This window comes from Magnolia sinica, chromosome 3 (assembly GCF_029962835.1).
Source record: "Magnolia sinica isolate HGM2019 chromosome 3, MsV1, whole genome shotgun sequence".
NCBI classification, from domain to species: domain Eukaryota; kingdom Viridiplantae; phylum Streptophyta; class Magnoliopsida; order Magnoliales; family Magnoliaceae; genus Magnolia; species Magnolia sinica.
The window spans coordinates 29,291,076-29,309,707 of NC_080575.1; the positions used below are offsets into that span (position 1 = coordinate 29,291,076).

The window sequence follows — 18,632 nt, forward strand, 5'->3', positions numbered from 1 at the left end:
ATAGCGGGCCTTGTAAAAATTGAGGGTGGACATCTCTCTCCCAACTATTTTCCTTGGTGTGCCTCAATTGAATAGCAGATCATCTTGATTTTTTGGTTACTAGCCTACCGTAGGATTACACATATAATGGCCGGAGTTGATCTCTCATACACATCAAGGTTTGGCCTAGTAAAATATCACTGCTGGTGTGCCTCCCGCATTGCGTTCCTAGAAAATAGCCTAGTACCAAGAAAAGATCGATTAGTTCCAAGAAAAGATTGAAGTCTTCCGGAACGGACTTAGATTGTGTAGCGTACCACACAACATGGGCGTGTATAGATGGCAAAGATCCATGGGCCTCACCATGATGTATGTGTTCTATCCACGCCGTCCATCCATTTTCTAATATTACTTGAAGGCATGGCGCCAAAACTGAGGCTGATCCAAAGCTCAAGTGAATCTCACCAAAAGAAACAGTGGGAACAATGATGCTCAATGTTGACATCTTCCTATGGCCCACCCTGATGTTTATTTGCCATCCAACCTGTTCATAAGGTCATACAGACCTGGATAAAGAAGGGAAAACACAAATATCAACTTGATCCAAAACTTCTATGAATCCCAAGAAGTTTTTGAAGGTAGGCCTTCAATCCCCACTGTTTCTTGTGGTGTGGTCCACTTGAGCGTTGGATCTGCTTCATTTTTGGGATTGTACCCTAAAATGATTTAAAAATATGTATGAACGGCGTGGATAAAATTAATAAATCATGTTGGGGCTGATTTTCAGTCCCTTGTTCTAACATTGGGTGATCCACTTGATGGTGGAAATGGATTCCATTCTGGCCCTACAACCAAAAAATCATGCTAACCTTTGATTCAACTCAGCCACAACAATGGAAATAGTAGGGAGAGATGTCCACCGTTGATTTTTACCAAGCTCAACATGACAAGAATGTGAAATCCACGCCAACCATTAATATGACACTATAAATCTATGGCTTATGTCTAAAAATCGGGGGCATACGTGATTCAGGTGGGCCAAACCAATGAAAATAGTTTGGAGGGTGAGTTTTCCTTATACACTGTTTTCAATCATGTGGTCCACTTTAACCATGGATGAGGCTGATTTTTTATATATGGTTCTAATATGGGGTGACTCACCTAATGGTTGGGGTGGATTTCATATTAACACTACGGTGGGGCCACCATAGCTTGCTACTTTTCCTCGCAGAATAACTTTTCTCTGTATTGTTATTAAATAGCATTAATTAGTCTTTGAATTAATCAACTAGTTGGATGAAAATGCAATGTCCAACCAGTTGTGTATGAGCATTTCTCATATATATACATAACAACATACGACATTTCAATTCTCAACAAATATTCAACACAAAAGATTATAATCATCAAAATAATGAGATGACTATTTTAAGAACAATGGAGAGGAAACATGTTGAGATCACTCACCAATATTTTGGTGATGTAGATTTAGAGAAGTTACCCCAAAATTAATCAAGTGACAACTACCTAAATACATACACAATTAATTATATTTATGTTTTTAGTGGTTTATATAATTTGTCTCAGCTTGTTAATCAGATGATCAAACCCATCTAGAATTCCAGATGAGGTTTTAAATATATTCCAGAATTCACATAGATGGCGTAGATTGGATTTGATACATCCGATGATCCACTGATCATATGGGACAGATCTAAATCATAGACATCACAAAATTTCTAATTGATAATGGGTCAATAGATCACGTAGATCCAGACCATTTATGTTTCCCAAATAAATAAATAAATAATTGATTCAAAGTATCATAAGTACAATCCTAACCTTTCTTCCTTATGGCTCATCAAACGGTCAGATCTACCCATATTCTTTGGACAACAATTTATATCTATTTTAAAATGAGCATACGTAGTGGGTCTGATCTGATCTATTCGATCACCATCTTAGATATAAGGTATAAATGGTTCTTATTGTTAAATCTGATAAAAATGGGACATCCACTGATCAAATTGATTTGAAATTTAAGGCACTAATAACTCGTTCAGATCTATCTTATTACAGTCAGATGCCAGCAATTAATTTTATTCTTAAAATATTATTGACTAGATCTGAAATTATAAAAGATCACTTTGTTAAAATTTCTCTACACACCTATATAATGATCGTGTGGATGATCCACACCGTCTATTGCATAGATCGTGAAGAAATTAACAAAATAATAAAAAAATAAAAAGATCTAAGGGCTGGAACTTACCTGATCAAGCCCTCCTAGAATCTCCTCTTTTGTTTTTCTTCTGCAGGAAACTTACTACTCCAGGAATCGATCCTCCGATCTCACCCGAAATCGAGAGTCGCAGTGGAGTAGTAGGTTTCCTACAGAAGATAAACAAAAGAGGAGATTCTAGGAAGGTTTAATCAGGTAAATTCCAGCCCTTAGATCTTTTTTTCTTTTTTTCCTTTTTTCTTATTTTGTTAATTTATTCACAATCTATGCAATAGATGGTGTGGATCATTCACACGATCACTGTATAGGTGCGTAGAGAAATTTTAACGAAGTAATATTTTATAATTTCAGATCTGGTCAATAATATTTTAGGAATAAAATTAATTGATGCCATTTGACTGTATTAAGATAGATTTGAACGGGTCATTTGATCCTAAACACCAAAAGATATTAATGCCTTAAATTTCAGATCAATCTCATCAATGGATGTCCCATATGATCAGTGGATCATCGGATGTATCAAATCCGATCTACATTGTCTATGTGAATTCTGGAATATATCTAGAACCTCATATGGAATTCTAGATGGGTTTGATCGTCTGATTAACAAGTTGAGACAAATTATATAAACCACTGAAAACATAAATATAATTGATTGTGTTATGTATTTAGGTGGTTGTCACTTGATTAATTTTGAGGTAATGTCTCGGAATCTACATCACCAAAATATTGGTGAGTGATCCGAATATGTTTCCTCTCCATTGTTATTAAAATAGTTATCTCATTGTTTTGATGATTATGATCTTTTGTATTGAATGTTTGTTGAATTTGTTGAGAATTGAAATACAATATGTTGTTATGTATATATATGACAACTGTTAATACCATGCACCGGTCATTCTCATCATGCATCACATAACTGCACTGAATACCCAGGGGCACTCCCTGGATGACCTGTAGGTACTAAAGTACCAGGTGACCATCCCTGGATGCTCACAATATGTGAAAGCCTACGCCAAAAGGGGGAGATGCGAGTTGATGGGATCCAACTCAAGCAAGTGGACTGATTAACCCACTTGATGCGTTCACGCATCCGTGCATCTCATGGAATTCATGTATTTCTATTTTAATTATGATGTGCATGAACCATAATGGGTTCATTCACTGGGCCTGGCTAGCTGACGTTTTATTGATGGAAAAACCGTACAAATTTAGTGGAAGATGAAACAACTGCTCAAGTTTCAGGGCAGGAAGATGAACCAATGGACAATTCACAAGGGCTAAGCCCTATCTTAATGAAGATGAGTTGAATATATTAAATCACTAATATATCTAGTTGAAATCATGTTATTCCTTTAATTATGTCTTTGAATAAATTTTAATTTGGGTTACTGAAAGTTATGAATAGTTAAAGCTCTTTTAGTGAATGGTTTAATAAAGCCTCAAATGGGTGGCTGTGGTACTGTGATTAACTTTTGTGAATGTTATCAATAAATGGATTGAATGCCTATAAACGATCGTGATTGAAATAAATGAATGTGAGATGTTTTGCTTAAGGTTTGAGTTTGGAAACTTAGTGTACATTTTAACTAAGCCTCTGGAAAACAGTATGAAGGAATGGTTTTAGTACACATGGTGTACAAGTTATGTGCCATAACTCGGGTTTGAGTGTGCACACTCTGTAGCTGAATTTCGGGGTGTGACAGAATGGTATTATCAGAGCAAATTTCCTGATTAAATGACATGTGGGTTATGGTTTGAGAATAATTGGTAGGTTTCCTAAAATTAGAGACCTAAATTTAGGCCTCCATTGCTTGGTTAAAATAAAAATAAAAAGGAAATTAAATCTCAAACTTACTAGGACTTTTTTCAGGTCTAGGACAATGTCTTCCCCAAATTTTAAAGTCCAGGGAAGGTGTTTTAATTTTCTAACAAATTTTCACATTGTAGACTAAAAATCTGGACCAATTTAGTGTCCTTGATCAACCCCATAAAATTTTACGATGATCTGAGTTGCAGAGAAATTATAAAAATTTAAACACTAGGCTGTAAATGATAGAAATGGCTGTTGGACAACAGGATTTTTTCCCCTTAGCAGCAATGAAAACCCAAGTAAATGTAACGATTTTAATCTGAAAATTTTTATAACAGTTCACCAGATAGTCAGTGACCTACGTTCCAAATTTCAAGTAATTCTGATTTCCGGTTTGAAAGTTAAAATTCCGTAAATGATGATGTGTCTATTGAGTCCAAATTTGGAAATTTCCTTTGGTCATGTTGAGAGATGCAATACATAAGATCTTTAATTGTTGTGATGTGTGAAACTTAGAAACCCAACCTAAGATCCTTAATTGATGATTTTAATGTAGAGACTAACTTTACTTAGAGTATACATAATTTCAAAACATGAATGTGGACTTAGTTGAATTTTAAGGTAATTTAAGTTATAGTGTCCTGCTGGACAACAGATATCACTTGACTTCAAAAACTTATAACTATTAAAATACAATTCCGACCAGCAGACAATTCACAAGGGCTATGGCCCTATCTTGATGAAGATGAGTTGAATATGTTAAATCACTAATATATTTAGTTGAACTAATGTTATTCCTTTAATTATGTTTTTAAATAAATTTTAACTTGAGTAATTGAAAGTTATGAATAATTAAAGCTGTTTTAGTGAATGGTTTAATAAAGCCCCAAATGGGTGGGCTATGGTACTGTGATTAAATTTTGTGAATGTTATTAATATATGGATTGAATGCCCGTAAATGATCGTGATGGTGGATATATGTATGTGATTGAAATAAATGAATGTGAGGTGTTTGCTTAAGGTTTGAGTTTGGAAACTTAGTGTACATTTTAACTATACCTCTGGAAAATGGTATGAAGGAATGGTTTTAGTACACATGGTGTACAAGTCATGTGCCATAACTCGGGTCTGAGGGTGCACACTCTGTATCCGAATTTCGGGGCGTGATAGTCTATGATTGATATGGATCTAGGATGGGCATAGATGTAGCTCCTGGGTATTCATATTGTTGCCCATACCTTGCCGGTATGCGGAACTGAACTTGTGACCGTAATTGAAAAATAATGTGTTGTAACTTTTGGAGTCGCTTGCTTCATATCCATCAGGCTCGTATCTATATTTATATTGTGGCATAGAACTCGAGCTACTCTCTCGTATCTGTGGTAGCCATATTGTAGCATGGAACTTGAGCTACCCTCCCTCGTTTGTGTTCCAGATCTAAAGCCATTCCACCTCTCACCAACGCGCATCCCTCATGGATATTGCTAACAACTCTAGCTCTGTTAACTTCTGGATCTGCTTCTTCAAAAGCTTCTTACAGGTGTATGCTTTATTAATGACAAGTCAAGATAGTGGTTCTTCTAGATGAGAATCATGGTCAGCATTCTGGGTGGTATGATCAAAATCCTTCTTCCCAGTGAACATGCTAAGAAGTTTCTGAGTCCAACTCCTAGGATGAGTCTCGTTGTTATTGCCACCATCCCCGTCGCCATCATCATCATCATCGCTACTATCACTGGAGTCACCATCACCGGACCCATCACCTGCATCTCACCGGACCCATCACCTGCATCTCTCTCTCTCTCTCTCTCTCTCTCTCTCTCTCTCTCTCTCATTCTCGGTGTTTGATAATGTCTTGCCGCCAAGTGTCTTGTGTAATGGTGATTGTTGCGTACTGCTCTCTGGACTCATTGTCAATGGGTCAAAAGCTTCATCAGGAAATCTAGCCTACTCTATATGAGCATCAACATCAATCCCCTGTGACGCTACCTCTATCACCATATGCGGCTTTGGTCTCCCATCAGAAGTTTCTAAGTCATCTGACCTAACCCACTCGTAAAGTGGGTTGTCCTTACCTCTTTAGCATTTGGATGTCGTCCGATCGTCATCAGGTCCAATGGGTCCTCCTATGCTTTTCTTCTTTCTTTTGTGTATAGCAGCCTCTCTTGTAGTTTCATATTGTAGTGGTAATACACTAGCTTTTGAAGCCTCCCGTACTCCAATTTGTTGCGCTTATTCGTGTGAATGAGGGAGATTGTGCTCAAATTTCTTTCACAGGGTGAGGAGGACAGTCTCTGCAAGCACATGGATAGCCAACTACTTTAGAGCCTTGCAATCACTGTCATACATGACCCACCATTCGCCTGTGAAATATATAATTTTTTTCATTAGTTTCACATTTACTACAAAAATATGAATACTAACTTTAAATTCTAAGAGGTAGTTAATGTAGCAATTCACATGCTATCATCTAATTCCTCGACCTCACCGCAACCTCATACCCAAACATTCCAACAACATCATGTAATTTAAAAATCTGCTAATGGCATTTAGCCTTAAGGGTAGGTATAAAGGTTTTGATGAAGCTAGAGAGAAGGTAAGCACGAAACATATTTACCTTGTTACCGAATATGCCTTTCCCCAAACAATGGGAGAATAACTTATCATACATCTCATGTATAACCTTTTTCAATATATTGTCTTTATAGAGTTTCCAGCTTTAGTGGTATTTGGAATTCAAGAAGTACTGTGAAACTCAACATGATGCAAACACTTACACATCAATACAATAAAATAACCATACATGTTATGCAAAGAACTAGCAAAGTACTAAAACATATAGACAGGACAAAAATCACGTAACCACTTACTAGCTTGATGAAGTGGGTGAGAAAGAGTTTTCCAAACGGTTGTTGATTATTGCAAGCACCCATTTATATGCCTTGGGGGTTTTAGCCTAGATGATGCCTTTCATCAACTGCATGGACGCATACAATGATCCCATCGACGAATGTCTCATTATTTACTATCCTTAGCACTAAATAAATGGGTTTCAGAATAGCCACCACATTGCGTACGCGCTCCTTGAATGCACTGCTTAACACAAACTCCTTAATTCTCCAAGCTACTCTCTTCCCACCCCGATTTCAATATGCATATTCACTAGAGCTGAAAAGCTCTCATAGCCCTTGCATTTGTTTTAGGAGTCTATTTAGGGCGATATAATTTGTGGCGAACCACGTCACCTCTGGATGCACTATATCCCCACTACACCTCGCGTGCATCTCGGATGATGACCATGTCTGGTTATATAAAAAACTTGTGGTGCACCGTGCGTTATTAATAACGACCTTTATTAAAGGTTTATCCCAGATCGCCTCCAACATGAGATCTATGTAATGGGTTGCACAGGGGATCCGGTACATATGATACTTCTTTATTGTATCCTTCCCCGCCCTCACAAATGCACTCCCATTGTCTATAACAAACTGCAAGTTGCTCTTCCTCAAAATATCTTTCATGATATAGTGCATCAGTTTGTTGATGCAATCTGTGTTTTTAATCCGATTACTGATAGCTATGGACTTTAAGAACATTGTCCGTCCCTTACAGTAGACCATAAAATTTATGACCGACATTCTCGTTGATTCGGTCCAACTGTCATACATCATTGTGTAACCGTACATCTTCAATGATTGACGAAATCTGTCAACATAACGCTTCATCTCTACGTACTCATCATCTAAATATTTCCGCATTATCTCACATGGCACGGGCCGCACCACACTCTCACCCCCACGTTGCACTTTGCTTATCATATTCATGAAGTGAGGGTTCACTGCGGTATTCGAGAGGATGTGATTATAGATTAAAAAAAACTTTTCTATGAACTTCCCCACCTTATTTCTTACATCCTGTCTACTAAACATTTCCTTAAGTGTCCAACCCGCCTCTTTGTGCATCCACAAATCTAACGGTAAATCGGGTATCCGTATGTTGTTGTTATGGCCCATACTCTATAGTCCCCTCCCCTCCCCTCCCCTCCCCTCCACTCCCCCAACCACGCTCATGTGTAGATCCCTCAAATATGGGCCTACTCACCTCCTATCTCCTCTGTTGATCCATGTCCCATTGATCCCTTAAAAACTCCTCAAGCGTGCGTCTATGAGTAGAATCATCCTTCTCATCTAGATCAACTACATCTTCACCTGCATGTGGTGCCCGCCCTAAATCCTCCCTAATCCCCCTTTCTCGTGCTTCACTTTTTTCTTTTTTCTTTTTTTCAATAAAGCCATCATTTGTTATCTTACTTCTTATGGGCACTTAGGGTAGTTCACAATCTTGCGATCCCTTCCACTAAATGTTCTTTCAAGCGAGTTACTCCTTCATTCTTGGGCACATGGCTACACAAATTGCAAACACTCCTGAATTGATTATCGGAAATAAGGGTGTTGCATCTCCATTCAATATTAGGTTGTCCCCCTCTTTCTCCTGACATGTTTTACCTGCAAAAAAAACATTTTGTTAGCAAAGGTAGGGACTACATACATAATAATGAACATTTATTAATTATTTTTAAAATAAATTAATAATTATATTATCCAACAAAAATCCTCAACCACCTTTAAATGCTATAAAAATGCAACCAATTGACTGTTGATACAAAAGAAATTTTGGAAAAAAATATTTTTTAATGATTTATTATTTTTTTATTAAAAATGATTTTTTTTTGAAAAATCAGAAAAGATAAATGAATCAATAGATCAAGCATTACACATTTTTTATTTCATGTTTGGAGTGTAAGATTGCAACCAATTTGGGAGAATAATTTCCCCCAAATCGGATCACCTGCCATCAAATTTCGAAACTAGAGTGTATGTGATGATGATTTCATCGAACACTCCTAAATACCATGAAATTAGACTCGATTGACTTCTATTATAAGTAAAATTTTGAAAAAATATATATTTTAATAATTTTTTAATTAAAAATATTTTTTTTGTTAAAAATCATTGAAACTTCATGAATCAGTAGTTCAATCCTCATACATGTTTGATTTTATGTTTAGAGTATAAGACTGCAACCAATTTGGGAGAAATTGGGCAAATTTTGAAAATTGGAAAATTTCCCAATTCCCCCAAACTGGATCACCTATCCTCAAATCTCGAAATCAAAGGTTCAAACCCTTGATTTTCCATGCAAAGCATGAAAAATCAAGAATTTCTAACCTTTTGACAATGATATCATGATATTAAAGGATTCTTCTCTTTTTCCTTTGTTTTCTTTTGTTGTGTTTTGAAAAATTTACCTTAAAAAACATACAAGGGTCATTTAATGATTTTTTTTTATATAAAAAAAATACCTTTCTTAAGTGTAGAATCATGTTCGAAAAAATGGCATTTGATTCCATTGTGAATAGTATCTTGATTTCTTTGCTTTGGGTTTTTGAATATCAAAATCCCCAAATCTCCTCTTGTCCCCCTCTCGGTCTCTCTAAAGAAAAAAAATGAGGATATATTTAATAGGGGAGGAGATTTGGGGATTTTGAATAAAGAAAGAAGAAATTTGTTTTTGAATTTTTAAGAAAGAAAGAAGAATATATATATATATATATATATATATATATATATATATATATATATATATATATATATATATATATATATATATATATATATATTTGAATTTTTAAGTAATTTTTAGGCCCATTTATGTAATATACGATTATCGTATGATTCGATACGATTATCATGTGATTATTTGGGATTTGCGATTTGGATGTACGATTCAAATCGTACACCCATACGATACGATTTAAGTCATACGATTCATATCGTAAATCGTACGATTTTGATAACACCGTCTATAATGTTTATTTGTCATCCGACTTGTTGACAAGGTCACAAAAACGTGAAGGAAAATAACAAATATCAGGTTGATCCAAAACTTTTGTGACTCATTAGCAAGTTTTAATGAGCAATCACCACTATTTCTTACAGTATGTTCCACCTGAGATTTGAATATGCTTCATTTTTTTGGCTTATGCCCAAAATTGATTTGTAAAAGCGTATGGATGGATTGGATATACAATAAATATACCAAGGTGGGCCCCATCATAAGTGTCGCATTGTCTTGGGTCAGGCCATGGCCACACCTAATCCTCTCTCTTTAAAAATAATCAAACGACGTCACCAAGTTTTGTGGGCCCCACCATGGTGTATGTGTTGTATCCACACCGTCCATCCATTTGGAGAGATCATTTTAGGATATGAACCAAAGAATGAGGCAGATCCAAAGCTCAAGTGGGCCCCACCACAGAAAACAATGCCAATTAAATGCCTACCCTTAAAAAATTTCTTGGAGGCCACAAAAGTTTTCAATCAAGCTGATATTTGTGTTTTCCATTTGTCCATATTTGTGTGAACTTTTGAACATGTTGGATCTCAAATAAACATCATGGTGAGCCCTAGGAAGGTTTTAAGGGTGGGCGTCACTATCCCATCCCCATTGTTTTCTATGGTGGGGTCCACTTGAGCTTTGGATCGGCCTCATTCTCAAGCTCATGTTCTAAAAAGGTGTCTCCAAATGGATGGATGGTGTGGATGCAACACACATCATGGCGGGGCCCACGGTCAAATCCCACCCACATCTCTAGTCTTTTGTATTGGAGGTGTGGATTGGGTAGTCTTCTGTGTCGCAAGTGCGGATTGGGTACTAACCAACTCCATCAAAAGTGGGAGCAGATTAGGTGAGATCCCAGATCCACCGAGGTGCTGGGACTCCTGGGGCCCACCTTGATGTATGTGACTACATCCACATCGTCCATCTGTATTGAAAACTCATTTTAGGGCATTATCCAAAAAATGAAGCAAAACCAAATCTCAGATGGACCATGGTACAAGAAACAGTTGTTATTGACCATGAAAAACTTCTCGTGGGCCACAAAAGGTTTGGATCAAGATGATATTTGTGTGGTCCACCTAAGATTTGGGCATGCTTCATTTTTGGGATCATGCCCTAAAATGAGCTTTGAAAATGGTTGGACAATGGCCCCAAAAATGAAGCATATCCAAAGCTTAAGTGGACCACACCACAGGAAACAATGTGAATTGAACGGCTATTGTTGCAAAATTCTTAGCGGCCACAGATGTTTTGGATCAAGTTGATATTTGTGTTTTCCCTTACGACATGTATGTATTGCATATCCACACCATCCATCTATTTTTACAGATTATTTTAGGGCACAGTCCCAAAAACGAAGCAAATACAAATTTCAAGTGGACCACACTGCAAGAAATAGTGGTTCACCAATGAGGTTTATTTGCACACTGCCTTATATGGTCCCAAACGTTGCCTTATATGCACATTTCCAAACAGTGGTGCACCAATGAGGTTTCAAGTGGACCACACTACAAGAAACATGGTCCCAAATGCTAGAAAAAAAGCGATGATTAAACACCTTACCGTTGAAAACTTCTGGGGCCCACCATGATGTCTGTTTGACCTCTGATCAGATCCACTAGATGTGGACATGGGGTAGGGCCCACTCGTGAGGTGGATCTGGAGTTCAAGTGGCCCCCACTACAACATGATAGTGGGAATGAATACTAACCATTAAAAACCTTCCTGGGGCTCACCCTATTGTTACCTGTTGTGTAACCTGGTGAGGAGGTCACCAGGGCCTGAAAACAAGTTGCATGTTATGAATGGTGCAGATCTCATGCATTAGAGTGCATTAGTGCAAATCATACATGTCTTAATATGTATCAATTATAAATGTTATGCATTCAATTTGAATATAGCTGCATTGTTCAGTTAGACAACGCCTGGCTTAGGACCCTATACAAAGGAATCCTATTATGTGCATTTCTTTTTTGAGATGTTATGATTTAAAAGTGTGTATTAAGGTCTTTTTTAACAATTCTTGAAGTTTCATTTAAAAATTCAACCATTTTCCTAATGTTTCCCAAAAAGTGCGATAAATTATTTGATAACAATGATATATCCCATGCGATAACCGATGCATATTTGTATCCCAAGGGTGCATCAGATAATTTATCGCACTTTTTGAGAAACACCAAATAATCCAACCATTTTCCTAATGTTTCCCAAAAAGTGTTCGAACACTAATTTCACTTTTGTAAGAGAAGCAGCAACAGAAGTTGGCATCTATTAGATCCTTTGTTTACGGAAGGTGCTTACTAGAGGGGTGGGTGGTGGGAACGTCTTAACATTGGAACAGTCAAAGGCAAGGCATAGACTCGATCAACTGGATGGAGTGGAGTGGCAGGGGATCGATCCATACCATACGATTAAGATAGGGCGTTTACATGCTTGCATTGGCTGCTTCCTTTCTTTTTGGATTCTTTTTATAATTAATCACTAAACTCAGGGAGGCAAGGGATGGCACCATTGAATCAGCAAGATGTCCCTGTAAATTTTAAAAGGGTAAAAAAGAACTCAATCAACATAGAAAACATTTTGGCAAAAGTGGAAGTTTAGAATGTCTTTTGGATCTTAAAAATCACTAGGTGTGACCAAGAATTTCATTTGAACAATGGATATGGTTAGGGCTGTAGATGAGTTGGATATGGTAATATCTGTATTTGAGCTGCCTAGATGTTGGGTAATCGGGTAAAAAATTCCATTTTCTGAATCTGATTTTCTTGGGTCAAGATATGGGTAATCAGGTAATGGATATCCATTGCCAGCCCTATATATAACCTTTCAGCCTGAGCACTTTATAATTCCTGTCTGATTTACACAGTTGGAATTCGAACCCTAGCTACCCATTTGCTGCCCACTAGTTGGATGGTTAGGACCATCCTATCAATGTGATTTTAGGACTCCATCTAAAAAGGGGTTAAGAACTGGAATTATTTGGATTGGCATATACATTTTCCACGTAGGCCATTCCCTTCTGGAGGATTTACAAGGTCCCAATGCACCCATTTTATCCAAGCATGACCAACCCAGGGTATGCTTATCTAGACTGTTTATATGATGAGCCTCTCTGTAGATGTAATATGGGCCAAACACTTACGAGGTTAGATGATTCTATCGATCCAATCTATTACTATTATTATTTAACATTTTAGTTAAAAGTATTATTTAATTTGGTAAATTATGAAAATGCCTCAGATAATCGAGTAAGAAGATGTGGATATGGTAATATCCATTGCGACCTGCATAGAAGTTGGATAATCGGGTAAAAAATCCCATATCTGAATCTGTTTTCCCAGTTTGGATATGTTGGGTAATGAGGTAAACGAATATCCATTGCCAGCCCTAGATATGGTCTTTCTATTCAGAAATTTCTCGTTAATTGATAAGTAACTTCTCTTTAATCAAGCAGTGACTTCTGAACAAAGATATTAAGAAACAACAATAAGAAATGTTCTGTCCCAGTAAATTGGACCAACTCTACAAATAAATGATTGTTGCAATTGGCTGACGGGTCCAGGCTGTCCAATTGGTGGACCACCTCTTGGATGTTCCATACCCTATTAGTGCCAATTAGAACTTCATGACTATCTCATTGATCACCAATGTTTTCAAAAGTCAGCAAAAGCTCAATGCAGCAGTCCATAAAAAAGTTCGTAGATTAAATAATCAGAAATAGCCAATCAGTACAAAATTTGACCATTACCTCATCCATTAGGTAGCCTATATACTCTTTACTTATTGGTATAAGACAGTCCTCCTCATCATAGTGGTAGTAGTAACACACCTCCCATCCATACACAAGCACATGCGCCAATATGGCATATGTGAGCACAATCCAAGCTTCCTGAAGCTAAGGCCACGTGATTGGAGAGCACACAAGCACACATGCCGATGACAAACTTGTGCAACATCTGAGCTTTCCATCAGGTGGGCCACACTATTAAATCTTCTAGCCTGAAATTCAGGCTATTTCAATCCTAAGGTGGTCTCATTTTTTTTTTTTTAAATAAAAAAATAAAAAAATGAAAAGAAAATTAAAAAAGGATGGGTCGAAGGGTTGTTTAGCTTCTGTTGGTTTTTTACACTATGACCCATCCAATGAGTGAGACAGCCTGACTTTAGGCCAGAGGATTTAAATACTGCTACCTTGTACTCATTTTTTTTTTATAAATAAAAAGGTAAATCATCATTTAGTTTCCATTTGACCATTTTTCATGGCTTTGATCCTTGTGGCTTCATCTTCCATGCGCATGTAAATTTGCATCAAAGCTCACAGGTCTCAGTTTTTTGCTGCAACTAATGTTTTACATATTATGTTATATAAGTCATACCTGAATGTGTCTGAGAGCATGTGACCATATCCGCATACAGCATTTTGCACAAGAGGAATGCTACTATATCCACATACAGCAATTTGTTCAAGAGGAATGCTATTATGAAATGTATCATAGAAGTTCTATGCCGTTCTCTCACCATACTAGTGGCAAAAATGTATGGTAATGGGCAAAAATCAGCCACAGGCCAAACTTGCAGTGGACAGACAACTCTGGCTGTCCTCTTCCAAGTCTTGTTTCTTTAATGTGGACCGTCGCTCTTTTTTAAGTGAACTGTCCCTTTCTCAGCTGCTGATTGGATGGCTACCGCTGTCCAATGTCCTTGATTGTAGTGTCTCCGCCTGTACACGTGGTATACAAGAACTCAATGGTCCTGATCACTATACACTAGTGGCATGTGTACAACAGAGATGCTTAGAAACTGCTTCATGGAATTCCATGGCACATCTTTGGCATAACAGCATTCCTCTTTTAACAATGTAAACAGTCATCATTTGGGATCTGCATTACATGTTATGAGCATTCTGATAGTTCCATCTCGGAGAATGCAGTTTCCTCTAGTTGCTAGATGTGGTCGAATACGGAAGCTAGTGGCGGAATACAGGGATTCGGATATTTCGAGGGTAGAGTTGATCAGTCTACCCGGAGGTGCCGAGGCATTCGAGTTGGCTGCAAAATTCTGTTACGGCATTAACTTTGAGATCACATCCTCTAATGTTGCGCAACTATGTTGCGTATCCGAATACCTTGAAATGACTGAGGAATATGCGAAGGAAAACCTCGCTTCCCGTGCAGAAGCCTACCTTGACGGTGTGGTCTGCAAGAGCCTTGAAATGTGTGTTGAAGTATTGCAGCAGTGTGAGAGCTTGCTTCCTCTTGCCGACGAGCTGAAAATAGTCAGCAGGTGCACAGAGGCGATAGCTTCAAAGGCTTGCGCAGAGCAGATAGCATCTAGTTTCTCACGCTTAGAGTATAGCAGCTCTGGAAGGCTGCACATGAACAGGCAGGCGAAATGTGAGGGGGACTGGTGGATAGAAGATCTCTCTGTTCTTCGGATTGACTTGTATCAAAGAGTCATTGCTGCTATGAGGTGCCGCGGGGTCCGCCCAGAAAGTATCGGTGCGTCTCTCGTGAATTATGCTCAGAAGGTGTTGGCAAGAAAAACCAACCTATGGAATGCATCTGGCCAGCCAAAAAGTGACTTGGTTGTTTGTTCTGTTGGGCAGGAGCAGCGAGTTGTTGTTGAAACAATTGCTAGCCTGCTGCCGGTCGAGAAACTTGTGGTCCCTGTCAGTTTCCTTTTTGGGCTTTTACGAACGGCAGTGATGCTTGATTGCACGATTGCTTGCAGGCTTGATCTCGAGAGGAGGATCGGGTCCCAGCTCGAAACAGCCACCCTTGACGATCTCTTGATCCCATCCTTCCGACATGCTGGAGATACTTTGTTTGACGTTGACACGATCCACAGGATCCTGATAAACTTTTCTCAGCAGGAGGACAGTGAAGATGACATGCAAGATGCTTCTGCTTATGAATCTGATGGGCCCCACTCACCCTCTCAGACTGCGTTGATCAAAGTTGCAAAGTTGGTGGACAATTACCTTGCTGAAATTGCTCCTGATGCGAACCTTAAACTTGCCAAATTCATGGCAATTGCAGAGATTCTGCCAGTGCATGCACGTACGACTGACGATGGGCTGTACCGAGCCATTGATATCTTCCTCAAAGTAGGTTTCTTTGTCCTTGTCTTTTTGAACCTCTGTTAATGTGACAGCAATTCGTGTTACTCTTGCAATTTGCAGGCTCACCTACTGAAGAAAAAGAAAAGTGATAGCCAATTCCTTTTCTGTTATTTTGCTCGAGGTGGGCTGGTGGTTTGAAATCAGAAATTGGAAACTGGTGGCTCCTACTCACAGGATTCCATACATGTGGGGCCCAAGGCATGACAATCTACTCCATTGATCTGGTGGGTCAGATTGGATTAGAGGTTCCCTGCAAAACCACCAAAATAGGAAAATCCTAACCATTTAATCCGAGGTCAACAAGTAGATGGTTAAGAACACAATATTGTTCACATTTGATGAAAAATAGACCCAAGTTTGAAGGGTTAGGATCTTCCTGTTTTGGAGAATTTTAGGGCATCCACCAGCCATTGTGGGACAGCCTTGATCACTGAACCTTGCGCCCCTCATGTATGAAATTCTTGCACAGCAGCAAACTGTACTTTTGCTGCTGAGCATGGGCCCCATAGTTACTCCATAATCATGTTTGCTGCTGAGCATGGGCCCCATAGTTACTCCATAATCATGCTCGATGTCAAGTGATCCATGGGCCCCACCATATGCACTTGTACATATCAAAACACATTCCTACTTGGCACTTGTAGTCCATATGAACTGGATGCACAATTTAGATCATTTAGCCAAAAACTTGGGTTGGTCAACTATCTGGTCAGCTGGAAATGTGTGAAAATAATGAACAGAAAGTGTTTGGCAATTTGACATGTTTATATGTGTTGAGGCGCATTTTGGAGGGGTGTGTGTGTGTGGGTAGATTTTATGCAGTGTGTTAAAGATCAGCATGGGTCGATGTTCTGACCAATATTTTATGTCGGATGATTCAGGCCCACCAGGGATTACAGGATCCAGATAGGAAAAAGCTGAGCAAACTGATCGATTTCCAAAAGTTATCACAGGAAGCTGGCGCGCACGCCGCCCAGAATGAGCGCCTTCCGCTTCAGGCAATCGTCCAGGTCCTTTACTTTGAGCAGCTAAGACTCCGGAATGCCTTATGCTGCTCTTTCCCAGAAGAAGAGCAGAAAACAGCATATCAGTCTCGGAGAATCAGCAGCGGTGCACTCAGCGCAGCAATGTCTCCACGTGACAATTACGCATCCCTGAGGCGGGAGAATCGGGAGCTGAAACTTGAACTCGCTCGGATGAGAATGCGGCTCAGTGATCTTGAGAAGGAACACGTGTGCATGAAACAAGACCTGGAGAAATCATCGTCCCACAAGCTGATGTCCTCTTTTTCAAGAAAGCTCGGGAAGATGAGCTTGTTTGGCCATAGTGCCTCGAGGGGATCAAGTTCGCCATCGAAGCACTCACAAAGAACGGATTTTTCGAAGGCAGTAACTGGTAACGTGAGCTTTTGATTCTTGTGTGGTTTAGGTAGCAGCTGTGGATTGTATTTAGAATGTATGACCTTCGTCGACTGAGCAATTACATGATCCTCAACCTGAGGATATATACTGTATACATGGGTTTTCAGTTTGTACGAGTGTGGGCCCTTGGTTAAGTAATCTGGCTGTTGGCCTGTTGGAATCCATAGATTGTCCATGCCCAAGGAATCTCCTCTGTGGAACAAGTCTAACCTTTCTGTGTTTGGCTTGCAAATGGGTTAAGGAGTGAAATGCAGTGATGGTGCTCATTTGCTGAAAAAAGGCCCAAGATAGGTGGCTTGGATCTTCCTTTCTATGAGATCTTTATAGAAAGGTCCACCAGACCAATGGTCTGGAACACTGAACCATGGGCCTCCACTTGTACAAACTAAAAACACACCTATACTGTGCATAACCTTCGGGGCATTATCATATAATTTCTCTAGTCTGCATGGTACCTTTGAGCCATGTATTTTACTCAGGTTGTATGTTTGTCTAGTGGCTTCTTAGATGGTGTTGTGCGGGTGACGTAGCAGCAGGTTTTTTAAATTTGGATGTGGAAACATTCCAACACTACTAAAACTCGCTGACTGACTCGGCCAGATTTCAAGCCGAGTTACTGAAGAACTCGATTTTTAGTGTGACTTGGCTGAGTTTTAGAGAGCCTAGTCGAAACAATTAGTAATCTCGGACAACTGAAGTGTCTCGTAATGACTCAACCACCTAACTCACCCAGTCAAGCATTTTAAAATAAAATATTAAGGTGGGTAGGGAGAGATTCAAGCATTGAACTTCTATGAAAATTAGTGCACTAAACATCTGTTTTATTTATTTTTTATTTTATTTTTATTTATTTTGTATGTGCTTTTGCTATTTTATATCTTTCACTGAATTGTTCAATACTAATTAGTATTCCCGATATTTTGCCGTTTGATTCAACTGGCCTGGCGAGACTCAAGTTTGAGCTTTCAGGTTTTTGATCTTCGTTGCAATGTAGTTGATCTACAAGCATACTATACGTGCAAAAGGCTGTGTTTGGAATTGAACTATGAACATCAGACATGAGGAAGTAGCCCTCAACTTGTTGTAATCTTGAAAGCATGGATTCCCTTCTTAATTTTCTTTTTCTGTTTCAATAGGTAAGCTGGGCTCGAACGT

At 38.7% G+C, this 18,632-nt stretch overlaps 1 protein-coding gene across 1 annotated transcript in view; it reads left to right on the forward strand.

The window, feature by feature from the left end:
- LOC131239754 (BTB/POZ domain-containing protein At5g48800) overlaps window positions 1-18,413 on the forward strand; it is a 38,835-nt gene extending 20,422 nt beyond the window's left edge. The window contains exons 3-4 of the mRNA XM_058237611.1: window positions 14,866-16,041; window positions 16,938-18,413. Of these exons, the coding sequence (XP_058093594.1) occupies window positions 14,866-16,041; window positions 16,938-17,468 (1,707 nt within the window). The 3' untranslated portion in view covers window positions 17,469-18,413. The remainder of the gene's footprint in view (window positions 1-14,865; window positions 16,042-16,937) is intronic.
- Window positions 18,414-18,632: the final 219 nt, after the last annotated feature.